This window comes from Zonotrichia albicollis, chromosome 8 (assembly GCF_047830755.1).
Source record: "Zonotrichia albicollis isolate bZonAlb1 chromosome 8, bZonAlb1.hap1, whole genome shotgun sequence".
In the NCBI taxonomy this organism is placed as follows: Eukaryota; Metazoa; Chordata; class Aves; order Passeriformes; family Passerellidae; genus Zonotrichia; species Zonotrichia albicollis.
Genome location: NC_133826.1, coordinates 31,464,080 through 31,490,327, shown reverse-complemented (window position 1 = coordinate 31,490,327; position 26,248 = coordinate 31,464,080). Strand labels below are relative to the sequence as shown.

General features: G+C 47.9%; 1 protein-coding gene across 2 annotated transcripts; it reads left to right on the top strand.

Annotated features, from left to right (window-relative positions):
* The first annotated feature begins 356 nt into the window (after nt 1-356).
* LOC102074004 (Fc gamma binding protein) lies at nt 357-25,677 on the top strand. 2 transcript variants are annotated; one of them, XM_074546532.1, is made up of 21 exons: nt 357-766; nt 2,905-2,999; nt 3,648-3,692; nt 6,822-8,030; nt 8,117-8,451; nt 8,654-9,224; nt 9,589-10,193; nt 10,482-11,052; nt 11,699-12,279; nt 12,646-13,213; nt 13,359-13,552; nt 14,274-14,415; nt 14,927-15,258; nt 15,944-16,523; nt 17,000-17,598; nt 18,081-18,645; nt 19,082-19,674; nt 20,200-20,692; nt 21,181-21,380; nt 22,080-22,454; nt 22,947-25,677. In XM_074546532.1, the coding sequence occupies exons 3-21, from the start codon at nt 3,650-3,652 to the stop codon at nt 23,235-23,237; spliced, it is 8,847 nt and encodes a 2,948-aa protein (XP_074402633.1). In that variant the 5' UTR covers nt 357-766; nt 2,905-2,999; nt 3,648-3,649; the 3' UTR covers nt 23,238-25,677. The 2 variants fall into 2 exon arrangements, with proteins under 2 accessions (XP_074402633.1, XP_074402632.1); XM_074546531.1 differs by lacking the exon at nt 357-766 and adding an exon at nt 2,537-2,635.
* Nucleotides 25,678-26,248: the final 571 nt, after the last annotated feature.

Below are 26,248 nucleotides of genomic sequence, written 5' to 3'. Positions count from 1 at the left end.
TCATGTGGCCTCCACCATGGATCCTGCCACAAGGGTTCCTGGGAGACAGCCTGGGGGGAAGACGCCTGCTGGTGCTTGCAGAAGTGTCTCACGTGGGTCACGTGACTGCCTGGGCACTGCCCCCTGCAGGGTCCTGGGGGTATCAGGTGACCTCCCCCGTGACACTCCCTGCAGGGAACCCCGGGAAGCAGCAGAGCTCAGCAGGGCCCTGCCCACCAGGGGCGTGCCCAGTGCTGGCTCCTCCCCTTGGCGTCACCTCAAGCACCATTGGACAAGGGGCTCATCGAGGGTGGAGCTTCAGGGGGGCGAAGCCTATGTTTGGGTTTGCCCCTTCCAGCCCGCAGGGGCGGGGCCTGAGCAGGGCCTGGCGTTCAGGAGGAGGGGGTTGGGGAGGGGCGAGGACCCCCGAAATGCTGACCCTGCAGTGACCCCACAGGGCTGGTGGTCTCGGGAGGAGTTTGGGGGACTGTAGGATGCACTTATGGGCAGAATGGCGGGTCCGGGGCATCACCTGCGATCGGGTGGGGTAGTTGGAGGTCCTCAAGGCAGTCTTAGGGAACACGGGCACAAGGGAGGGAATTGGCAGGCACTTGGGGTGTGGGGAGCACTTGGAGTCCTTAAAGGAACACTTGAGGGAACGGGGGAGCAGACTGGAGCCTTCAGTGTGCACTTGGGGATCCCGAGGGGCACTTGAGGCCGGGCTGCTCTCCCACCTCCTTTGCACCGGACGCTCCGTTCGCTGCTCCAGGTTGAGCCTCTGCGGGAGGTATGCGAGAAGTGACGCGGGACCGTCCCGAGCCCCGCAAAATCCCCCCTCGGTCGCCTCCGGAGCCCTCAGGCCTGACCCGCTCCACCGCCCGCGCTCTCGTGTGGTTTCGCCCCAGCGCTCCGAGCTTGGGCGATGATTGGTTCAGGGCGGAGCCGGGCGGGCGCTGCAGCCAATGGGAAGCGGGGGAGGGGGAAGGCGGGGGAGGGGGAAGGCGGGGGAGGGGGAAGGCGGGGGAGGGGAGGGGTCCTTGGGAGGGCTTTGGGGATTCCTGGAGGGGTTTGGGGGCCTGGGTGCACTGAGAGATGCCCAGGGAGTCCTGGGGGTTGACTGGGATGGTTTTGAGGATCTCAGAGAGGTTGTTTGGGATCCCCAGGGAAAGGCTTGGGGAGGAGGGAGGTTGTTGTGGTTCTGGGTATCCTAGAAGGGACTGGTGCAGGAGGGTCAGGGGGATTCCCATGTGGTTTGGGAGGCCCTCGGGTTTGTTAAAGTGGCAGAGAGCTGGGATCCCACTGACAGAGACCCCCAATATCCCCTATGGATCCTGCCAAATCTTGCCTAGAAACTCCAAACCTTCGCAGGGACTCCCAGATCCTGACAGGACTCTCTCAGCTCCCCTTAGATCAGTTAGCCCGTCCAAGGGAATGATAGAAAAATTGGCTGGCAAATAAACTTTTTAACACAATTTGAAGCATTAGAAAGCAGGCATTCTTTATCTGTGCAGGACACACTGAAGGACTTCTCCTTTAATCTGATGTGTGCGGTGAAACTTTGCCACAGGGTATGGTCCTGTAGGGGCCACGATCAGATCTCTGGTGGTCATATTCACGGAATGCTTCCATATTACACGTGACCTTTCCTTGAAAGTTTCCCTTGAGCATGCACTGTTACTTCTTGTTTCATAACTTGACAAAAACCCCACTATATTCCTCATTACCTGTTTGTCCACTGGCTCCAGCTGTGCTTGCGATGCTCTGTCCATGCCTTTACATCCTTTCAGCTTTTTTCCCAGTTGTCTTTAAGCTCCATCCAGCATCTTCAGGGCAACTGAAAATTCCTCTGCTTCGTGTCATTTATCAGGAGCCCCAAAACCTTTCCAGGGACCCCCATCTCCCCAGAGGGACCTTGTGGTTCGGGGGGTTCAGAGGGCTGAGGGGATCACCGGGTAGTTTTGGGGGATCTCCAAGTGGTTTTGGAGGTCCCTGGATGGCTTTGGGGGTGGGGTCTCTGTCTCTGGACAGTTTTGAGGATCTCTGGTGTTCAGGGTTTCCCCATTTTTATGTCTTCATTTTAAGGCAAAGGCCCTTTAATTCCCTGTTTACCATTGTCTCTCCTGGCTCCAGCTGGTTTTCTTCAGCTTTTTCAGTCATTTGGGCCAGAATTTCCCATTCCCTGGAATTCCCCGCTGGGACTTTTGATCATTAATTTTGGATAAAAAACATCCGGACTTGGCTTGTCCTTTCCCCAGTGTCATGGGGCCAGAAGGTACCACGGGGACAGCAATTCTGGGAGTTCAGGGAATTTGGCATGATTGCTGTGGGTGCCACACCTGTTATGACATTCCTGTGGTTCCACACCTGTCACAACATCCCTGTCAGTCACATCCATCAAGATGTCCTGTGAGTTCCACTCCCAGCATTTCCTATCCCTGACAAGATCCAGCTGCCAGGTCCCAAATTCACTTGGAACTTTGAGTCATGCCCCTTTGCTTTCCTCCCCCGGCCCCCATCCTGAAATTCTGCTGAATCCGCCCAAATCTGTATGGTTTGGCTGTGTCTTGGGTATTTTTTATTTGGGTATAAAAAGAGTGACTTTGGGACAAACATTCTGTGTCTGAAGGGGCCCGGGAATTGAACTGCCAAGGGGCTGGTGAGTGGAGAAGAGTGGGGAGGCTTAATTCCCTGTTTATTCCTGGTTTTCCTTGTTGTTTGGTGATGGGCAGAAATTGAGGATCTTTTCTGCCCAAATTTCAGATTTTTTTTACCCTTTCCCTTCCAGAATTATATCACTTTGGCCCCCTTTCCCCCACAAGTTTCATAATTTTAGCCCTTTTTCTTTCAAAATGTTGGGTTTTAAACACTTCTTTTCCCAAGTCTCATGGGTTTGCTCTTTTTGTGCATCTTTCTCCCAAATTTCAGGTTTTTTTGTCCTCGTCATGTCCAAAAATTGGTGGGTTTTTTCTTCACCTTTTTGACGCCAAATTCAGCATTTGGGAGGGTTTGTACGGGACAAGGTGAGTGAAGGGTTTTCCTGGATGTTGAGCCCCATTTTGATCTGAATTTGGGGGATGTTGGGCACAAAACTACCCCATTTTGACTGAAACTGAGGGGATTTGGGGAAAAATTCATCCTTTCCATGAAGTTTTAGTGTGGATTTGGTGGAAATGGGGTATTGAGGTGACATCAAGGGCAGGGGTTGGTGGGAATGCTGTGTCATCATTTTAAACCCCATTTTGATGTGAATCTAGATGATTTTAATTAAAATTCCTTTGTTTTTAGATGGAACGTGATATAGATGTAGACTCTGATGTGGCCTCAAGGGAATGTTTAATCCTGTTTAATGCCATTTTGACCAATAGAGGTGTGGGGGGGGGGAGATTGGGGGGAAAATATATTTTAACCCAAAATGGGATAATTTGGGAAGGAAATCCGTTTTGATCCAAATGTGGAGAATTTTGGACAAAAATTTTATAGTTTCAAATGTTTGGAGTAGATTTTGAGGCAGTGGGGACCAAAATAAGCCCCAAGAGGTTTCCATGTGCTGAAAAAAGACGTTTTTGGGTAATTTGGAGGTTATTTGAGGCTTCTGGAGAAATCCCAGGACTCACATGGATTTTTCCCATAAAATAACAGTTTTTAGTGATTTTCGGTGCTTTTCTTAGGGATGGCACAAGATGGGATATGGTGGCTCTTCCTTCTATTCTGTGGTAAGTAAAACTGCTGTTTTCCACACAAAATCTCCAAATTTCATGGATTTTGTACATATTTCCAGGCTTTTTAGCACAGAAAATGAAATCCTGAGTCCCTGGTCTTGTTTTTGCCTGAAAATTTCTCCAACAACTTCTCAGCTGCAGATTTATTATTTTTAACCAAAAGCCCCCATTTTGAAATATTTTTTTAATCCAAAAACCTTTAGAATCTTCTTTTTTTCATGAATGCCTCTATAATTTCATGGGGAAAAATCCCCTTTTTCCTCAGTTTCTATGGGAAAAAAAAAAATGCACATTTTCCTGGTTATTTTGGTTTAGTTTTTGGTTTTGGTTTTTTTTGTTGTTTTGTTTTGGTTTTTTTGTGTGTGTGTGTGTTTTTGGTTTTTTGTTGGTTTTTTTTTTTAGCTAAAATTCTAATGATTGGTTTTAGTGTTTTTCCAGGACAAAACCCCAAGATTTATATGCTGGAACTGTATTTTCTTCCAGGGAAAAAATATCTACTTTAAAAAGATGTTTTTAGATGAAACAAAAGTCCTTTTATTTGCTCTTTTTAAATAAAAGAAGTAAGTTCTTAAGGAAAAAAAACCCTTTTAATCCTTATTTTCCTGGCTTTTTTCTCATTGTCATTAAAACCTTTTATCAACCCAATTTTGAGGTAATGTTCTAAAGAAAAAAATACTTTTTATTCTCTTAATATTTTCTTGTGGGTTTTTTTGTTTAATTTTATTTTAAAAATTTATTTAATGAGGAAAAAAAGCCCTCTTGAACTCTTTTTTAGGTTTCAAGTACTTTAAAGAAAATAACCTCTTTTACTCTGTTATAATTATTAAAATTCCAATTGCTCATTTCCCTCTTAATGTTTCTTCATAATCCCCCTTTTTTAAAAGCAAAACTCTTATTCATGTATTATTTCAGAAAGCCCCCTTTAATCCTCTTTTTTTATTCAAAGTTAAACCTCATTATTCCCTGTTTTTCCCCCAAAACACTCAAATTCCATTTTTTTCCAAAAAAATCACCAGAATTATTTTTTTAATCTAACATACCCAATTACCTATTTTTTAAATTAAAAGAAAATCCTTATGATGGGCTTTTATGTATATGCTGAGTTTTATTCAATTTTCATCTTATTTTCCTTTTTTTTCCCTGCCAATCTCAAGATTTTTTTTTCTCCCTTTTAATTAGGAGAAGACACCCACTCTTTTAAGCCTGTTTTGGGGCAAAAAATGGCTATTTTGCTGGTCTGTAGCATTAAAAAAAATGAAAAAATATTTTTGATTCTTTTAAAGTATCTTTTGCTTAGTCTTCCTTTATATATTTTTATATATATAAAATGTATATTTTTATATATGCATTTTATCTTATACAAAATACATAACATTTTATTTGGCTAATAATAATATTAAATCGTGTAATTGAATATCATCTTATTGATCAATAGGACAGTAATTGCTTATTATTACTTATCTATATTTTTATGTGTTGAGGATATATTAATAATATACATACAGTACAACAGTTCTATCTGAATATATAATATAATCTCTACTGTAATTATAAAAAATACAACGTATGATTTATAATGCTGTAATTATGTTGTTATTATTATTATTATTGATTTGCATTTTTTAGTAAAAATTTTTATAAAAATTCAGTATAAACTTATTTAAATGTTTATATGGATGTACAAAAGATGTGAACTAGGAGAATGTAATATATTTTCTATTCATATAATATATTACTGAATTTATTAATATAGCAGACTATATATTGCTATTATATATAACTATCTAGTTATTAAGATATAATTATTAACTATAGAATAAATATGAATTACTACAAATATAATTATATAATACAATTCTTACTTTACAATACAATATAATTCTTACTACACAATATAATATTATGTAGAGTTGCATATTATATGAATGCCAGTGTTATAGTATTATATTGTATTGTTATTGTTATTGTATTATAACAGTATGTAATTTATGCATATAATATTTATTTACATAATTATATATTATTATATTCTGCATTACAATGTAATATCTACTTTTATAATTGTTATATTAATGATACCTATAATCATAGATTATATTGCAATATAGTGTAATACAATGGTATACTATTTCTATTCTTTTCTCTAATATATTCTCTACCTTTGTAATTTTGCACCTTACTGCTTATTTTTGCTTGATTTTTACAATTTTTTCCCAAACCATTTCTATGAAAACAAGAAAAAAATTATTTAAAATCATTATCTGTATAATTTTATAGAGAAAATATAAATCATCTACTGTTTTATATAATTATAAAAATAACATGTAAATGTATTTTCTACTATTATTAATACTGAAATAAATTCAATAGCCACAGTGTTTATTATTGAATTACTTTAATTATTTTTAATGTTTATGGAGTTGAATTAAATATTTGCTGATATTTCTATCAAAATTAAGTACAAAGCAATAGAAAAAATACTACTATATATTTAAATATAAGTATTGTATATCACAATTTTATAATTAATAGATCTGTATAATAATAACATAGAAAATTATATAACAATGTAATATAATGGATAACAAGTATAATAATACTGTAACAGGCTGAAATGTAATTGACATATTTTAACGGATATATGAGTCCTATATTATTAATATTTTATCAGCGTGCTAATCAGTAGTAATATATTAAAGTATATTACATAATACTAGTAATATATCATGAACACAAGGTGTAATAATATAAATGTCTAGTAATATTGTTGTATTAAGAAATAGTATTTTGTGTAATTAATATTAGTTAATAATACAACATTATTTCATATTTTTAACACATTGATGTATTTTAATAATTTGCTAATAGAATACAAATGTTGTTTATTAACATAACAAGCTGTAAATAGAATTTATATTATGATTATATATAAAAATGAACTCTATAAATTGGATACCGCAGTCATATCTTTAATGTAATTTCAGTACAATTCCTACTGCAAAATAGGAAAATTGATATATAAACACGTACAGAATTGATATAAAAATATAAAAGCCCCTTTTATATAACCCCTTGGTTAACATAAAAATTAACCAAGGCCTCCTTTTCCCCCTCTTTCCCCAGCACTCTCCAGTGCCAGCTACCAGGGCCGGGAGTTCCTGGCCGTGTTCCCACAGAATGATGACGAGTCCCCCAGTGCGCACCTGCAGCTGCTGCTCACCTCCTATGGCCCTGCTGACACCCAGGTGTCAGTGACGCTCCGTGGCGGCTCTGTCACCAAGAACATCACCCTGAGGCCAGATGTCACTGTGCCCTTGCCTCTCCCTGCTAACCTGGAACTCACTGGAAGCCACACTTTCGATAAAACCTTGGTGGTCCAGGCCAGCGGTGACATCTCTGTGGTGTCTGTCAGCACCAAGGGCTACACTGTGGGTGCCACTGCCCTCCTACCTATGGAGAGCCTGGGCACCAGGTACTATGTGGTGACACCAGTTGGGAACTACACTTATGGCCTGACTGAGTTCGTGGTGGCCACCGGTGCCACCACCACCGCTATCAGCATCACCACCACTGCCACTTTCCACTATGCTGGGGCCACTTACGTCCCTGGTGCCGTGCTCCGCCTGTTCCTGCAGCCCTACCACAGCCTGCAGCTCCAGAGCAGCCAGGACTTCACTGGCACAGTTGTGGTGGCCGACACCCCTGTGGCCGTCCTCAGTGGCCACACCTGTGTCAAGGTGTCTGCTGGCTTTGACTTTGTGGTGGAGCAGCTCCTCCCAATGACAGGATGGGGGAGGAGCTATGTGGTGCCACCCAATCCACTGCAGACAGACGTTGACTTCGTTTACGTGGTGACAGATGAAGACAACACCATCACCTACAACACCGGGAGTGGGAATGCGACTGTGGCCATGGCGGCAGGGGAGGTGCAGACATTCGTGCTGAACCGTAACTCCCACCTGTACATCAGTGCAGTGGTGGCAGTGCAGGTGGTGTTTTTCTTCAGCGGCTCATCTTGGCAAGATCCCTTTCTCCTTGTTGTCCCACCTGTCACTGCCCATTGCACTGCATTCCGCTTTAGCAGTGTGCCCAGCCAGTATAATCATGCCATCCTCATTGCACCCACCACTGCCACTGCCACCACCACCCTCAACCATCGGCCAGACAACACCATGGCATGGCAGGCCATTCCTGGCACAGATTTCTCCTGGGCCAGCATTGCTGTGGGAGCAAAAATGCAGAGTGCTGAGAACTCGCAGGTGCCCATTGGGCTCCTGGTATTTGGGTTCCAGAGTCACACTGGATATGGCTTCCCAGGGCTCTGTGCCACCAGTGAGTACAGTCAGTCCACTGTTGTGTCACCCCAATGGTTGGGCCTTGTGCAGTTGACCATTCATGGGTTTTCCCCTTTTTTTCAGTCCCCACATCACTCTCCTATGAGGATTTGGTATGTGAGGAGAGGTGTGAGCTGGTGGATGGACAACCAGACTGCATCCAGGACACTTTCTCCACCTGTTGGCTTGCTGGCGGGTCACACTACCGCAGTTTTGATGGAAAAACCTTTGATTTCATGGGAACATGTGCCTACACCTTGACCACCATCTGCGATCCCGATCCCACCCTTCCTGCCTTCTCTGTTGAGGTCACAAAGAAGGAAAAGGAGAACTCCAAAGTTTCCTCCATCAGCTCCATCACCATCCACATCGACAACGTCACCATCACTGCTGTCCAGTCAGAGAATGGGATGGTGAGGGTAAGCCATCATAATTTCCAAATTTTTAAAAATTTTGCTGAAATTGCATATTTATCAATGATCTTGAGGATCTTATCCTAAATAATTCCTGGGTTTGCTGGTGTGCAGGTAACCCTTGCATGAAAACACTTCTAGTCTTCTTAAACTCTATGCCAAATTTTGAAGGATTTTGGTTGTTTTGATGGTTTTTGTTGTCCTCCAGGTGAACAACCACCGCTCGCACCTTCCCATCTCCCTCTCCCATGGGAAGCTCCGCATCCACCAGAAGGGTAAATCCATGTTGATCCAATCAAATTTCAAGCTGAAAGTCCTCTACAACTGGGATGATCATATAGTGATCAAACTTCCGGCTGCTCTTTCTGGAAAAGTGTGCGGAATGTGTGGGAACAACAATGGGAATCCCCAGGATGACACTCTCTCTCCTGATGGAACACAAGTGTGGGATATTGTGGAATTTGGGCAGAGCTGGAAGGTGACCAGTGAGAGTAGCCGCTGCCAGGACACTTGTGATGGTGACTGTGGGCGGTGCAGATGGGACCAGGCGGTGACATACAAGGCAGAGACCTGGTGTGGGAAGTTGTCCCAACATTCTGGGCCATTCCGGTCATGTCATGACACTATCAGTCCTAATATCTACGTGAAGAACTGTATCTATGACCTGTGTGCCAATGAGGGGCATCGTGATGTGCTGTGCCACGCCTTTGAGACCTATGCTGATGACTGCCAGGAGGAGGGCATCAATGTTTCCAATTGGAGGACAACAGTGGGATGTCGTGAGTAGAGGATGGTTGGGTGAAAATGCTCCTTGGGATGGGCAGAGCCTAATTATTGTGGGACTAACGATCCATAGGATCATGGGCTGGGAAAGGTTATGGCAGCAGATCCAAGCAGGAAATCCATGGAAGTCCAGGGAGATTCCAGAAAGTCTATGTAGAAAGTCCACAAAGTCTGTGGAGTCTCTAGAAAGTCTGAGCAAGAAGTCCTCAGACACTCCAGAATGTCCAGGCAGAAGGCCTAGGAAGTCCATGGAGACTCCATAAAATCCATGGAGACTCCAGGATATCTGCGTAGATAGTCAAAGAAGTCTGTTCCACCATGTGCCGCCCCACCCTGACTGCTGTCTCCTTCCCTGTCCAGCTCTCACTTGCCCGCCCAACAGCACCTACAGCACCTGTGGCCTCGCCTTCCTCCCTTCCTGCAACATCCCCGCTGTGTCATCCAGCTGTGCCGCTGTCACCACCTGCGTAGACACTTGCGTGTGCCACGAGGGCCTTGTCCTTGATGCCAACACCTGCATCCCCCCCTCTGAATGTGGCTGTGTCTTTCGGGGTCTCTTCTATGGCCTTGGCGAGGAATTTTGGGGTGATCTCACTTGCACCCAACGCTGTGTGTGTGACGCGGAGCAGCGGCAGGCAGTGTGCCGGGATTCTGGCTGTGGCACTGAGGAGGAATGCCGGGTGGAGGAGGGGATCCAGGATTGTTATCCCAGAAGTTTTGGGGTCTGCACTGCTGTTGGAGCCACCCACTATGAGACCTTTGATGGCAAGAGGTTCATCTTCCAGGGCACATGTGTCTACCTGTTGGTAGGGTTGTGTGAGGACACCCAAAATTTGGTGGGATTCCAGGTGTTGGTGCAGAATGGCCACCGAAGTGACAACTTCATGTTGTCCATTGCCATGGTGACAGTCAAAGTCTACAACAAAACCATCAGCATTAGCAGGGAACGTCCTGGAAAAATCATGGTGAGTTTAGGAAATGATCCCTTCTTTTTTCACCACATTCTCCACCTTGTCCCAAACCTCATCCTATTAACATCTGAAATGTAATTAAATCAACATAATTTGCCTGTTCCAGATCAAGGAGTGGTTGATCAGCCTCCTCTTGGGACATGGTCCTTCTCATTCTCTTAAATCCAAAATTTAATTCAATTCAAAATTTAATTAAATTAATGCTTTTTGATTGCTCTGGCTGTTGCAAGTAGTTTACTATCACTTTGCAAAGTTGATCAATTTTTATGGTTTTCTCCCCAGATTGATGAGCAGTTGATCAATCTCCCATATCACTACAGTGAAAGAAAGATTGTTGTCTATCGTCACGGGCAGGATGCGGTGGTAGTGACCGATTTTGGCCTCGTTGTCACCTATGACTGGTACAGCCACGTCACCACCATGGTGCCCAGTGGCTTCACTAATGCCCTATGTGGGCTCTGTGGGAACTACAATGGTGCTGCAAGTGACGACATGATGATGAGGAGCAACCATGTGACATCAGACCCCGATGCCTTTGGGAGCAGCTGGAAGGTCACAGATGTCCCAGGATGTGGTGAGAGGTCAACAGTGGAATGTTCCAGCACACTTGCACCTTCCTGGCTGCAGCAGGAAGTCTCTGGGATGGGATGTGAAATTATTTTGGAAGTGGATGGACCTTTTAGAGCATGTCATAGTCATGTTGATGGCCACCAGTACTTCCAGAGCTGCATCCATGACTCCTGCCTGTTCCCTGATCAGGAAGAAGGGATCTGTCCAATCATTGCCCTCTACGCCACCGCATGCCAGGCTGCTGGTGTGTCCATCGGGAGGTGGAGAACAGATAATTTCTGCTGTAAGTTGGGACAATGGGAGGGTTTTTCCTTCAGCAGTATCCAAAGGATCCTCAAATCTGCTCCAAATCCATGTATGAACAACCCAGAGGTGCATGGGAATCCAGTGGAAATTCCACCCAAAGTTTTGGTTGATCCCATAATCCACCCAAATTAAACCTTTCCTAAGGAAGAAGCTGTCTCATCTGGAATAATTTACCCCCTCAAAATCTCCAATTTCCTGGTGTTGGCTAAAAGGTGGATAATTTAGAGGGAGAACCATCAAAAAATGTACCAAAAATAGTGGAATTGGGTTAAAGGGATTCAGCCTGGAGATCAGTTGAGGACCCAGTGTGGAGTGATCCCATTCTTTGAGTGAATGTTACATTTTTCTCCATAGAAATGTGAGAAATTGGGTGGTTTAGTGGAAGAATTCCTATTGAAATGGGCTGGGATGTTCCTTATGGATGGTCATTGGATCATCATCAGATAATCATTGGATTGTCATTTGATGATGTCCCTTGTCATGTGCACAGGGATGAAAATTGAGAGTTTGCCATGGGCTAAAAAACCCTGTATTTGGTGAAGTTTGCACCTGAATTCCAGGAATGTTCCAGGATTTGGCTTGGAATTTCCTGATTCCTTATGAATCCCATTGTTTCCCGGCAGATATTCCCTGTCCTTCCAACAGCTCCTATGAGCTCTGCGCCCACACCTGCCAGCACACCTGCGGTATTGACTCTGCCACATGCCAAGGATGGTGCCGCGAGGGCTGCACATGTCAGGATGGCTTCATGCTCAGCGGTGACGAGTGTGTCCCCATGTCCCACTGTGGCTGCAGCCACCATGGAGTCTACTACAAAGAGGGGGAGACATTCTACCCCACAGAGCAGGAGATGTGCCAGTGCCTCTCTGGTGGCACTGTGGAGTGCCAAAATACTTCCCGTCCTGATGGTGGCCATGGGAAGGTCATCAGTGATGTCGTCCAGTCTCCCTTGCAGCTGTCCAGCACCTGTGTAGCCACAGGTGACCACACCTATGTTACCTTTGATGGGATGGCCTTCAACATCACTGGTACTTGCTCCTACATCCTCACCCAGACCTGCACAAGTGACGATGTGAGATCATTTATGGTCACAATCCAGAAGGAGGCGCGGCAGAAGGGGAAGGTCTCCGGGATCCAAGTGTTGTCTGTGGAAGTCTATGGGGTCACCTTGACCTTGAAACAAGGAAAAAGGGCAGATGTCATGGTAACATGGCTCTTTATGTTTCAAATCTCATGGGATCCCCCCAAACTGGGTTTCTTTATAGAAGGGACACCTCAGCCCATCTCCCATCCCAGTCCAACTTTTCTTTCTAAGCAAGATCTGTAAATGCATTAAAACCTTGGTTGGAAGTTGTTTTCCCTAAATTTTTCATTCTACCTCAATCAACCCCAAAACTCTGTTTCCTTGGTGGGGGGAGCCCTCATCCCATCTCCAAGACTAATCCGTTCTCATTCAAACTTTTTCTTCCAAGTGGGATCCACAAATCTGTCAGAATATTGTTTGGAAGGTGTTTCCCCCAAATGTTTGGTTCCACCTCCTCACTGGACGACTCTTCCTTCTCTATCCCAGGTGGATTCCATTTCCCACCACCTCCCCACCATCCTGAGTGAGGGACAGGTCCAGGTCTACCCACATGGGACAGGTGTCCTGCTCCGCACTGACTTCGGCCTCATTGTCCACTATGACCTCGTCCAGCACGTGATGGTCACAGTCCCCCAGACCTACATGGGGCGCTTGTGTGGCCTCTGTGGCAACTACAATGGCCAAGGCAATGATGAGTTCCAGCTTTCCAGTGGCCAGCTGGCTCCAGATGCAACAGCCTTTGGATCTGCGTGGAAAACAACAGATACACCTTGCAATGACACCTGTCCCAAGGATGAGTGTCCCACCTGCACAGAGGAGAAAGTGGCAGTCCTCCAAAAACCCAACTATTGTGGCCTACTCACGGCCCCTGAAGGTCCCTTTGGCTCCTGCCATCTCATCATTGACCCCGTCCCATATTCCCAATCCTGCATCCATGACCTCTGCATGACGGGAGGGGACACACATGTCCTGTGCCAGAGTATCCAGAGCTATGTCACTGCATGCCAAGGTGCCGGTGTCACTGTGGGGACTTGGAGGACGTCATCCTTCTGCTGTGAGTTTGGGAGGGCACAGGGGTGAATGTTCCTGTTTGTGTCTGGGTGACAGTGGTGACACACAGGACATGGGATGATGGTGATGGGGTGAGCTTTAAAGTCCCTTCCAACCCAACTCAATACATGATTCCATGAAAATTCCAGCCCCCACCTGCCCAGCCAACAGCACCTACTCGCTTTGCACCAACACCTGTGCCAACATCTGCACCGGAAATACCACCACCTGTCCCCAAACCTGCACTGAGGGCTGCCAGTGCCACCAGGGTTCTGTCTTTGATGGACACAGATGCGTTCCCGAGGATTACTGTGAATGCTTCAGGGATGGGGAATACTATAAGGTAGTTTTTCTGGCCTTTTTTCCTGTTTTTGGGCATTTGTGTCTTTTTTCCCCTTCATTTTCTCCCTATTTTTATACCTTTGTTTCCTTTTTCCTTATATTCCTTCATCCTTTTTGTTTTTATGTCCTTACCTATATTTTGCGTTCATTTATTTTCTTTTCTCTCATATTTCTCTGCATTTACCTCTGTTATCATGGTGTTTTCTTTTTTTTCCTGGCTTGATGTATTTATATTTTAAAAAATAATTTCCCCACATTTTCTCTATTTCTTATGTCTTTACACCTTTCTTTCTTGCATTTTTCCCTACTTTTCTTTCTCATTTTCCCAACATTTTCCCCTTTCCATCCTCCTATTTTTATGCCATATTTCCCGTGTTCTCTTTCTTTTCCCCTATTTCTAGGCAGTTACATTGTTTTTCTTGCCTGTATTTTTCTCTGTGTTCTGCGTTTGCATTTATTTTTCTGCATTTTCCCCATTTTTCCTTTATTTATGCTTTTCCCCAGCATTTCCCCCCTATTTTTATACATTTATGTCTTTTTTTTCCTGCATTTACCCTTTTTTCCCCCCTTTTTATAGAGAAGGTATGCATGTACATCCCTTTGCCTAGCAATTTGTTCACTATTTTCCCTATTCGTCTGCACTTACATCCTTTTTTCTGCATTTTTCCTTTTTATCTCCTATTTTCATGAATTTCCCTTTCTCTCTTCTCTCCCCCTCACAGCCCCATGAGATGCTTTTCCAGGATCACTGCCAGACCCGTTGCACCTGTGTCCCTGGCCAGGGCCTTACCTGCCATGACCATACTTGCACTGAGGACGAATTCTGTGAAATCCAGGAAGGGGTCTTGGGATGCATCAAAAAAAGTGAGGAAAAGTTGAGGGAAGAGGGGAGTTTTAGATGCAAAGTGGATCTGGGAGAGATTGAGGGGTAGAATGGGGAAAAAAGGGAAGGGGAGCTGGAGGGAACAGAATTCTGCCTCTAAGGGTCAGGAATGGGACAATTCTTCCCATGGTTTCTCCCAAGGTTTCTCTCTTATTTTTGTTCCCCATCCCATGATGTTTCCCATGGTTCCTCCCATGTTTTCTCCCATCCCATGGTTTCTTCCATGATCTTTCCCATGCTTTTTCTCATTGTTTTTCCCATGGTTTTCCATGCTATGATTTCTCCCATTGTTCATTCCATGTTTGTTCCCATAGTTTCTTCCATCCCGTGATTTTTCCTATTCCATGGTCTTTCCCATCTTGCAATTTTTCTCTCTTATATGACTTTCCCCCACTTTCTTCTTCATCCTTTTGCCCAACCCATGGCTTCCCCCAATGTTTATCTCCTATTTCACCCAGCCCATGGCTCATCCTTCTCTCCCTCCCCTCCCAGACCCCTGCAAGTCCCTGCACTGCCGCCCCAAGGAGCGCTGCCGGCCCCGCGGTGCCCAATCCCGCTGTGTCCCAGCCCTGGTCGCCACATGCTGGGCATGGGGTGACCCACACTTCCGAACCTTCGACGGACTTGACTTTGACTTCCAAGGAACCTGCACCTACACCATGGCTGAATCCCATGGGAATGACCCTGGGCTGGTGCCCTTCAGGGTCCAGGCCAAGAATGACATCCGTGGTGGGATCCAATCTGTGTCCTATGTCTCCCTGGTCAAAGTTGACGTCTATGGACAACGCATCTCCTTCCACCGGAATGAAAATGGAAGAGTCCGGGTGAGTTGGGTGGAAATGTGAGAATTTGGGCTTTTTCCCAACTTTTTGCTTAATCCAGCTCTTCCCTACATCCTTCTTCATCCAGCAGTGCCAATGTTTTGGGATAAATCAGTCAGATTGGGAGGCTGATTGTTGAAATATTGACATATTTTGGGAATAAAATGTTGGGATATGTCAGGAATAAAAAGTTGAGAAATTATGGGAACAAAATATGGGGAATAGAATATTTGGATATGTCAGGAACAGAATGTTGTGATAAAATTGGAATAAGATGTTGGGAATAAAATGCTGGGGTGTGTCAGCAAAAAACCAGGAATATGATGTTGGGGTAAACTGGGATAAAATGTTGCTGTGTCTAGGGAATAAAATATTAGGATATTTCAGAAATAAAATGTTGGGATGCAACAGAAATAAAATACTGTGGAATGTTTGGATATTCTGGGAATAAAATATTGGGTCATAGTGGGAATAGAATATTGGGACCTATCAGTAATAAAATACCCCTGGAATAAAATGTTGGGATGTGTAAAATGTGGGGACATGATGAGATTTAGGGTTGAAATATGCTGGGAATAAAGAATTGAGATATGTGAGGAATAAAATATTAGGATACATTTGGAATAAAATATTGGTGTATGTTGAGAATAAAATATTGAGATAACTGGGAATGTTGGGCCATTGGCAGGTGAATGGGGAGGTGATGCTGCTCCCTGTGCTCCTGGCAGACGGGAAGGTGCGGGTCCATCCCACTGGGCTCCGTGTTGCTCTGGAGACAGATTTTGGTCTCCAGGTCTCCTATGACTGGAACTGGCACCTCCAGATCAACCTCTCCAGCAGCTACTACCGCCACGTCCGTGGTCTCTGTGGGAATTTCAACCTCAAGCCCCTTGACGACATCCCCGAGGCTGGTGACAACATCACTGCAATTGTCACATGGGCCAAAAACTGGAAAAGTGCTGACTCTGAGGTTGATGACCCAATTTGTTGGGATTATTGTGACGGAGTATGCCCAGTGTGTGATGAGAAAAAGAAGGAGATTTATGGCGGGAACCACTATTGTGGGATCATCAAAAAATCCTTCCAGGGGCCCTTCAGAGCATGTCACAACATAGTGAAGCCTCATGACTTCTATCGCAACTGCCTGTCTGACCTGTGTCTGAGCAATGGGGCAAGGTCAATCCTCTGCCAGGTGCTGGAGACCTATGCAGCGACGTGTCAGAAGCATGGGGCCATGGTCCATGACTGGAGGACGCCATCAGGATGCCGTAAGGGCTGGGGTTTTCTTTGAGAAGGGAAGGAGCCAGAGTGGGGGAGGAGGGGAATGGAGTGGGATGCATCCTAGGTTGAAACCCTCAAATCTCTCAGGTGATCCCTGGAAGTTCTCCTGGTGCTCCAGCTGCTTCTTGTGTCCCAGAACCCACCCCATCTTTCCAAGAATCCATCCCACATTTCCAAGATCTTTCCCACATATTCCAGGCCTTTATCATTGTGTTCCAGACCTCATCTTGTGCATTCCAGACCCCATCCCCCAAGGCCCAGACCCTTGCCACATGGCTCAGACCTCATCCCTCTTGTCCCAGTCTCTTCCCACATTTCCCAGACCTTCCTCCTTGCAATCCAGACCCTTCTTGTTTTCCAGACCCTTCCCCATATTCAAGACACTTTCCCAATCCCCACCTACTCTGTTGAATGCTGTCCACTCCCCTAATCCCTCCATCATCCCCGTTTCCTCCCTCTGCAGCCTTATCTTGCCCTGAAAACAGCCACTATGAGTCGTGTGGCAATGCCTGTCCAGCCACCTGCTCCAACTGGGACAGTACAGCCACCTGTGACCAGCCCTGTGTGGAGACCTGTGCCTGTAACACTGGCCACGTGCTCAGTGGTGGACAGTGTGTGCCGGTGTCCCGCTGTGGCTGCACCCGTGATGGCCGCTACTACCACCCTGGCGAGGAGTTTTGGGGCGATGACACCTGTCACTCCAGGTGTAGGTGTGACATGGAGCTGGGAATGGTGGTGTGCGAGGACTCCGGGTGTAAGCCGGGTGAGGTGTGCGCAGTGGTGAAGGGCGTGCGGCGGTGTGTGGCCAACAGACGCTCCATCTGCGTGGCCACTGGTGACCCCCACTATACCACCTTCGATGGGCGCCGCTACGACTTCATGGGTACCTGTGTCTACCTGCTAGCTGGGCTCTGCTCCACTGACCCCACCCTCATCCCCTTTGCTGTCACTGTGGAGAACAATCACCGTGGCAGCCACCTGGTCTCCTTCACTAAGGTGGTCACCATGGAGGTGTATAACATGACCCTCAGTCTCAGCCAGGAACATCCCCAGAAGGTCAAGGTAGGGATGATAGGGGTGGTTCAGAGTCATTGCATGGCATCTGGTGAGGGCTCAAGGTCATGGTATGGTCCTCAGATGTGCTTCAAGGTCATCACATGACACATGGGTGGAGTTTCAAGGTTCTTGTAAGGTGTTTAGGTGGGTTTCAAAGTCATTTCAAGGCATTTGGTTGGGTTTCAGGATTCTTGTATGGTGTTTAGATGGGTTTCAAAGTCATTGGGGTGGTGTCTGGGTGGCTACAAAATCACCTTGATGGGCTTCAAAGTCATTGCATGGTGTCTCTTTGTGGGCTACAAAGCCATTGTGTGGCATCTGTGGGTTTCAGGGCAATTCCATGGCATTGGGTTAGGTTTCAAGGTTATTGTATGGTCTTCAGGAGGGTTTCATGTGGTATCGAGGTGGTCTTCAAGGTCATTCTATGACACCTGGGTGGGTTTCAACTTCATTGCGTGACCTCATTCCACCTGCAACTCTCTTGCCAGATAAACGGTGTCCTGTTGGACCTTCCCTTCACCCACAACCATCAGCTCCAGGTGTCTCTCCGTGGTGTCCATGGCTTCATCACCACTGAGATGGGTGTCACTGTCACCTTTGACTGGTACAGCTATGCCCGTGTCATCATCCCCAACACCTACGCTGGCGCCGTCTGTGGCCTCTGCGGCAACGCCAATGGTGACCCCCATGATGACTTTGTCACCCGTGATGGCCACCATGCTGACAATGAGACCCACTTAGGGGACAGCTGGAAGGTCAGCAATGTCCCTGGGTGCTCAGCTGGGTGCAGCGAGGGCTGCCAGGTGTGCAGTGATGCCCAGAAACGTGCCTACCGTGGAGATAAGCACTGTGGGCTGCTGGGGAAGAAACGGGGGCCCTTTGCCGCCTGCCATGACATCATCGAGCCCGGCCCTTACTTGGATGATTGTCTCTTTGATGCCTGCCTGTATGAGGGACACCAGGACACCGTGTGCCCGGCCATTGCCACCTATGTTGCTGCGTGCCAGAGCCAGGGCGTTGCCGTGCGGCCATGGAGAACGGCTGCCTTCTGCAGTATGGGGGGACCTGGGGGACTTGGGAGAGTGCAGGGGGGTTTTGGAGGGCAGAGAGGGACACAGGGTTTGGGAAGGAGTTTTGGGCTGTCCGTGGAGGTATTTGGGGTGTCTGGCAAGGGGAAGGGGAGTGGGGGCTGTCTGTGGGGGCTTTGGGGTTTCCATGGCAGGTTTGAAGTGTTCCCAGGGGTTTTGGGGTCTCCATGTGGAGCTTTAGGGTGTTAGTGGGGGTTTTGGGGACTACACAGGGAGTTTTGGGGTGTCCATGGGGGATTTGAGGTCTGCACAAGGGGAGGCCTGGATGAGGGATTCTAGGGTTCAGACAAGGGAGTTTTGGGAAATCCATGGGAATTTGGGGTGTCCGTTAGGGTTTTGAGGCTTTGCAGGGAGTTTTTGCAGGGGTTTTGGTGTTCCCAACCCTTTTCCCTTCCTGACAGGCCCTGTGTGCCCCCTGAACCAGCACTATGAGCTCTGCGGCCCTCCGTGCCCTCCCACCTGCCAAGGCGAAGTTGGACCTCAGGACTGCTCTGATGCCTCCACATGCTTTGAAGGTTGTTTCTGTGATCCCGGATTTTTCAGGAGTGGGGATAACTGTGTGCCCCTCCCCCAGTGTGGCTGTGTTTTGGAGGGCCGCTACTACCCCCGTGGAGAGCAGTTTTACCCTGCTCCTCCCTGCACTGAGCGCTGCATCTGCTCCGAAAATGGGAGGCTGGAGTGTCACCCCACTCCAGGCTGCTCCAGTGACGAGGAATGCACAGTACAGGATGGGGTACTGGGGTGCCACCCCCGCACCTGCAAACAGTGCCAGGTTTTGGGGGCAGGGGCTTACAGCACCTTCGATGGGCACCTGGGGAATTTTGGGGGGTCCTGCACCCTCCTACTGCTGGAGTTGGAGAGGGGTGAGCCTGAAGAAGAGCTGGAGCCTATCACGGTGGCCTTGGAGCAGGAGGACACGGAGGTGCAGCGGGTGATGGTGACGGCACACGGGGTGACTGTGGTGATGGACAGGGGACAGCAGTGGGAGGTGATGGTGAGTGGAGGCCCTGGGGGCTTGGGGTTGCAAGCCCTGGTTTTGGGGGCAAAAAGATACTGGGGGGGCGAAAAAGGGGATGGAAATGGGGTTTTGGGAGGTGCAGCAGTGAGGAAAGGCCTTGTTTAAGGTGAAAACTCGGATTTTGGGGTGCACACCCTGTTTTTCAGGAGCAAGCAATATTTTGGGGGCAATGCTTTTGGGAGTGAAAGCCTAGTTTCAGAGGTACAAACCCTGTTTGGGGTACACACACCACTTTTGGGCTGTACAGATCCTTTCTGGTGTGCTAACCGTGTGATTGAGGTGGAAACCATGATTTTGGGGTGGAAAACTCTCTTTTTGGAGTGTAATTACCATCCCTTTTTAGGATGTAAACCATGGGTTTGAGGTGCACAGAAGGAAGTCCAGACCCTAGTTTTGAGGGTGCAAACCCTGTTTTTGGGTTTGCAAAACCTAATTTGGAGGGATTAACTCCACCCTTGGTCGTTCGAGTTCCCTTTCGAGATCCTCACCCGTCTCCCCCAGGTGGATGGCGAGCGCCACTTGCTGCCGCTGTGGCTGCGTGACGGCGCGGTGGGGGTGGCGCAGGTGGGGTCCCACCGGCTGCTCCAGGTCCAGGGGGGTCCCAAAATTCTCTACGATGGCAACGCGTATATGGTGCTGACGCTGCCCCCCGCATCCCACCGCCCCCGGGGCCTCTGCGGCAACTTCAACGGGGACCCACACGACGACGAGCCTGACGAGGAGGCTCTGGGCAGCTCCCCCACAAACTGCACCCGCCTGGCGCCCGCCCCCAGCTGCTCCCCGGCCCAGGCGAGGCGCTGCGCGGTGCTCGCGGACCCCGAGGGACCCTTTGCGGGGTGTCATGGGGCGGTGCCGCCCCGCACATATCTGCTAACCTGTGAGCGCCAGGTGTGCGGGGGGGATGGAGACCCCTGCCCCGGTTTTCAGGGCTATGCAGCCGCGTGCCAGGCAGCTGGAGGTGCACTCCGGGAGTGGCGGGAGGCCACGGGTTGCTGTGAGTACATGGAGGGCTTGGGAATTTTGGAGGGGGTCGGGAATTTGAAGTGGCAGGAAGATTGGGGTGGTGAAGTTTTGGGAGGGTGGGAATTCACGGGTCAGGATTTTTGTGGGGACAGGAATTCTGCAGGGAGTGGAAATTTTGGTGAGGGTGGGAATTTGGAGGTCTGGGGGAGTGGAGCAGGGTCTCATTCCTGCATGGAAAAAGGGGCACATGTCTGTATTGCTAAGCCCCCATCTGGGGAATGCCCAAATCACACCCGCAAAGGGGACCCCCCCCGGCAAAAACAGGAAGCCTGTGTCCTCCGGGGGAGCCCTGTACAACCAGTGGGGCCCCCCTCATCTCCAAATGGGAGCCCCATGGGAGCACCCACCCCAAAGATGGGATGGCATTGATCTCAGAAGACACCTGTTGACCCCAGATGACCCCCCAGTAGCTCCACTGCCTCCCATTGACTCCCTTTGTTTCTTCCCTCCTCTTCCCAGCCCTCACCTGCCCACCCAAGACCCACTACCAGTTGTGTGCCCGCACCTGTGAGCACACCTGTGCAGGTGTGTCAGCCCCGCCCCCCTGCAGTGAGCGCTGCTTCGAGGGCTGTCAGTGCACCGAGGGGCTGCTGTTCGATGGGGCCCGCTGCGTCCTACCAGGCACCTGCGGCTGCCTCCACCAGGGGCGCTACTTCCAGGTGAGTGTGGCCCCAGTGCCTCCCAGTACAGCCCAGTTCCAGCCCTAGCTCCTTCCAAGCTCCCCATGATGATCCTGGGTCCTTTCAGTGTGCCCCCACAGTGTCCCCAGTCCCTCCCAGTACACCCCAGCATTCCCCATGTCATTATTTCTCCTTGTGTGTCCCACTTTCCCTAAACACATGACCCAGTGGACCCTTTAGCCCAGGGTCTCCCCTCCCTTCCAGTCTCCCCTGGTATTCCCTCTATTGTCCACAGTCCCTCCCAGGGCAATCGAGTCCTCCCGGAGTTTCCTCCTCAGTGTTCCCAATCCCTCCCAATTTGTCTCTGTTACCTCCACAGTTCCTCCAATGCATCCCAGTTTCTTAGTGGGGTGACTTAGTGTCCTTCCCAGTGTCTCCCAGCATGTCCCAGTGTCTCCCTGTGTCTTCACCAGTGTTCCCAGTGTCCCCCAGCAGGTCCCAGTTCCCCCACTGTGCCCCCCATGGAGGACATGGGGATGTGTGGGGACATGGCCACATGCTGGGGACATGCTGGTGGTCCCCATGGGCACCCATTGCGAATATGGAGACACACAGGGGATTTGGGAGCTATGGGCCCCTTTCCTTCCTCCCATGAGACCTCACAGCATCATCATCCCCATGTTTTGACCATTTTAGGGCACTTTTCCCCACTTTTTCCATTTTATCCATGGAAAATAGATCGCTGAGACCATCCTGACCTCTGACTGCTCCCAATCCTGCACCTGTCGAGGGCCCGGGGGCCTCCAGTGCCGTCCCTTCACTTGCCCCTTCGGCCACACCTGCGGCCTCCGTGATGGCACCCACACCTGCACTGCACGCCCAGGGCGCTGTGCTCTGTCCCCTGCCACTCGCTTCGTCACCTTTGATGGTGTCACTGGACCCACCCTGGTCACTGGCATCTATGTGGTGGCCAGCGTGTGTGACCCCCGGGACCCGGTGTGGTTCCGGCTGCTGGGGGACTTCAGGGATGTTGGGGACCAGCCAGCAGTGGTGGCACTTCACCTCTTCACCCCCCACGGCCTCATCACCGTGCACAGGAACAGGAAGGTCTGGGTAAGTTTTCACCACCCTGGCTGGTGCTCAAAAATGCTGTCACCACTGTGTGTTGTCACCCTAAACATCCTTCTAACCTTCATTTTAATTTTAAAAAATTGATATTTTTTCCCCAATTTCTGACCTGGTAAGAGTCTTCATGGGTTGTTCCATTCCGCCAGCACCACAGGATGTCCTTACCTTGATTTTTCCCAAATTGCTCTATTATGCTCCCAGTTTCCTGCCAGTGAAGCACCTGTATGGGTCATGGTCACTAAGAGACATCCATAAATTGACACACCCCATTATTTTGACCAAAATTCCTCTTTATTCTCCCAATTTCATGTCAGAGAATCACCTACATGGGTTGTCCCTCATCCTATCCCCACCATGCCTTGATGCATCCCATCATTTTTCCACAAACTCCCTCTTTTCCATCCAGATTCTTCCAACTACACTTCGCCCCTGCATCTCCCCAAATCCCCTTTTTTCCATTAATCCGGTGTTTTCCAGCTCAACGGGATCCCCACTCCCCTGCCTGCGGAGTTCCCGGGACCGTTGACCATCACAGAGACACGCACGACCCTCCGGATCAGCCGAACGGCGGGATTTCTGGTGGAACTGGGCGCCGTGGGGGTGACAGTGGAGGTGCCCAGGGAGGCGCGGGCGAGGCTCTGTGGCCTCTGCGGCGACTACGACGGTGCCGTTGGCAATGACCTGCGAGGGCCCGACGGGACGGCGACGAGGGACGCACGGGCACTGGCTGAGGCCTGGCGGGCACCGGACCTCACCTGTCACCATTGAGAGTCAGAGATGACACGTAGTCGGATTAGAAAGCAAAGTGGCAAAACCTCTCGTTTATTTCATTCTCGCTCCTTTTATGGCTTAGTTTGCGTCAGGTAGACCTGATGGGTCATTTAATCAATACATTTCACCTGATTGACTAATTAACAAGACACCCATTTGTAAACAATCTTATGAGAAAAACAGATTATTAGAAAAACACCACCTGCAGGCTTTTTTAATATTTGGCTGTCATTGTTTATCTCCAGCTCCCTAAACCTTCCCAGGCCGATTCTGGGAAAACTTATCTAGCTTTCTCTCTCTTTGATCAGGCTGTCACATCCACAATCACCCAGGTGGGTGACACCAGGGGGACACTTGTAGAGGGGATATTAGGGTGTCTTGGGGGTGGCACTGGGGGGAACAGTGCCAAAAAAATGGGAGAAAATTAGCCTAAAAAAGAGGGGAAGAATCCCCCAAAGAAGGGAAAGAAGGCCCAAAAGATGGAAAAGAGACTGAAAAGAGGAAAAAGAGATCCCCAAAAGGGAGAAAAGAGCCCTGAAAAGATGGGAAAGGAGACCAAAAAGAGGGGGAAGAGCCAAAACTGGGGAAAGGACCCCAAAATTCAGGATAAGAGACCAAAAAAAGGAGCAAGAGCATGGGGGGGGGAGGGGGGATAATAACCCCAAAAGATGGGAAAAGAGACCGTACATGGGGAAAGGAGCCAACAGAGGAAAAGCACTGAAACAAGTGGAAAGAGATCAAAAAAAGAGAAAAGAAGGTGTAAAGGATCCTCCAAATGAGAATAGAAACTCAAAGGGATGGGAAAGACATCAAAAATGAGTGAAGGACCCAAGAATGGGGGAAAGGAATATTAAAAAGGGAGAAAGAGTGCGAAAAAATAGGGAGAAAGAGAGACAAAAAAGAGTGACACCAGAAATGGCAGAAAGAACACCCCACAAAGTGGTGGGAGAGAAGCATAAGAAAAGGGGGAAAAAAGATTCCAAAATAAAGGAAAAGCAAATAAAAAAGGGGGGAATAATCTCTCAAATTGGGGAAAGAGACGAACAACAGAGGGGAGAGAGTTAAAAAATGGTCATAACAAGTCCAGAAAAGCGGGAAAATACCCTAAATTGGGGGAAACTGCCGCAAAGTCCCCCTTGATTTTGCCTTTCTTCCCACCCAGCGATGTGGAAAATTGACATTTCACCTTGGTGGCCAGGCCCTATCACTGACATCATCCTCAAACAGCCTCAGATACAGAAAACCTGGATTTTTTAAGTGCCAAAACTGTGCTTTCACCCCCAAAACGAAACCTGGGAGAAAATGATATTTGTGGGTGACCTGGGATAAAATCCTGAGAATTCTGTGAAAATGCTGGGGGGCAGTGGGGGAGTGGGGAGGGCTGTTCCCACCCTGTTCTGCCGCGGGTGGTTCTGTGTCCCGTGTCCCCCGTTCCCCCAGCCTCCAGTCGATCAATATTTCCCAACGCCTGAGTCCCACGGCGGGAGGTGGGGGAGAAGGGTGGGTTGGCACCTGGAATGTTTGGTGCCAGGGAGGTGAGGGGGTTCCCAGACCGAGTCCACCAGGGGAGGTGTGTGCTACAGCACACATGGAGGGGACGCCTCACCACTATCCCCAGTTCCTCCCAGTAGATGCCAGTACCCACCCCCCCCAGTCGTCCCCAGTGTGCTTTCTGGTATCCCCAGTCTCTCCCAGTACAACAAACCCCTACCCCCTTGTCTCTTCCAGCTTCCCTCAGCTGCCCCCAGTATACCTCCGTGATAAATGGATATGATTTGTGCTAACAGCATTGTAACTATAGCAATATTTTAGAAAACATTTGCTAATAATGGGAAAGCAGATGGGCCCTTTACAGTTCTTACATGTGAAAAATAGGATACAGGATGTAGTATTGAGATAAGCTAGATCCTAAAACAGAATCAGCCTTGGGATGAGCAAAGTTGGGACAATTCCAGATATATAGTGGTAGAGTAGTGGTCTTATCTATGAAATAATAAGGCTTATTTGGAACATAATGCTTACTTTACATAACACAAGCTTAATGCACATGCACAACCTGCAATGTTATTCAGGGAGCAGTGAGGAAGATGATGAGCCTTCCCTGAAAAGACCTCCAAAAAAACCAGAAGACCCTTAGTGTGGAACATGTGCTATGCAGTATAGTGACATAGATTTTAAGAATCCAAAATAGGAGATTTGCGGGAAAATACTGATGAATATGTATGTGCATACAGTATATAAGCTATGTTTGCATCCCATTGTTCCTTTCAAGGGAGGCAGGGTAAGAAACGCCCCCCGTACCCTGGTCAGCTTTACTTATGCTTTGTATGAACCTTAATCATACTTAATTAATCACTGCCAAATTTTTGTATATGCTTGATTATATTTTATATACTTGATTGTATTCATTTTATGTAAAATTGCTGTTTGATTAAAATTGCTGCTAAATTCAATTTTGTTGTTTATTAAGTTAGACATATCGAACTTCATTCATAACAATTTGGTGATGAAACCTGGGAACTTCAGCCTGGTGGAAGGGAGGTTAGTCTTGGGAAGGAGCTCCCCACCAGTCTTTAAGGTGATCCCAAGGTTAGACTCGGTTCCCTTGGAGAAGGAGTTCAAATTATGATAAAGCATAAACAAAAGAAGCCAGCAATAGGAAGCAAACAAAAGGGCTCCCTTTAGGAGTGCCAGCTAAAGGTAAAAGTGCCTTTAAAATGCCTTGTGGACAAGAACAGTGAGGAAAAGCGGACTGTGTGAGTACTATGGGTTGGGCAGGGGGGCTAGTGTGTGCTTGTGTGTGTGTGTGTGTGTGTGTGTGTGTGTGTGCAGAGTATTTGAGATGAGGGCTGGGCAGCCTGGAGCCTTGAAGTGAGTGTGGACCTCCCAGTACTGCATTTTTTGGCTCTCTGCGAGGTGACTGGCCAGGAAAGGAGGGAAGCAAAAGAGGAGAATGAGTAAGGATCCCTGGGAGGGGCTAGCAGGGAGGGTCCCAGTCTGAGAACCCA

Bases quoted from the DNA above. Each gene is read 5' to 3' on its own strand.
- LOC102074004 (XM_074546532.1), top strand. From the start codon at position 3,650: ATGGCACAAGATGGGATATGGTGGCTCTTCCTTCTATTCTGTG. The intron at 13,214-13,358 runs GTGAGTTTGGGA...TGAAAATTCCAG, and splicing joins GAGGACGTCATCCTTCTGCT to CCCCCACCTGCCCAGCCAAC. The intron at 22,455-22,946 runs GTAAGTTTTCAC...GGTGTTTTCCAG, and splicing joins ACAGGAACAGGAAGGTCTGG to CTCAACGGGATCCCCACTCC.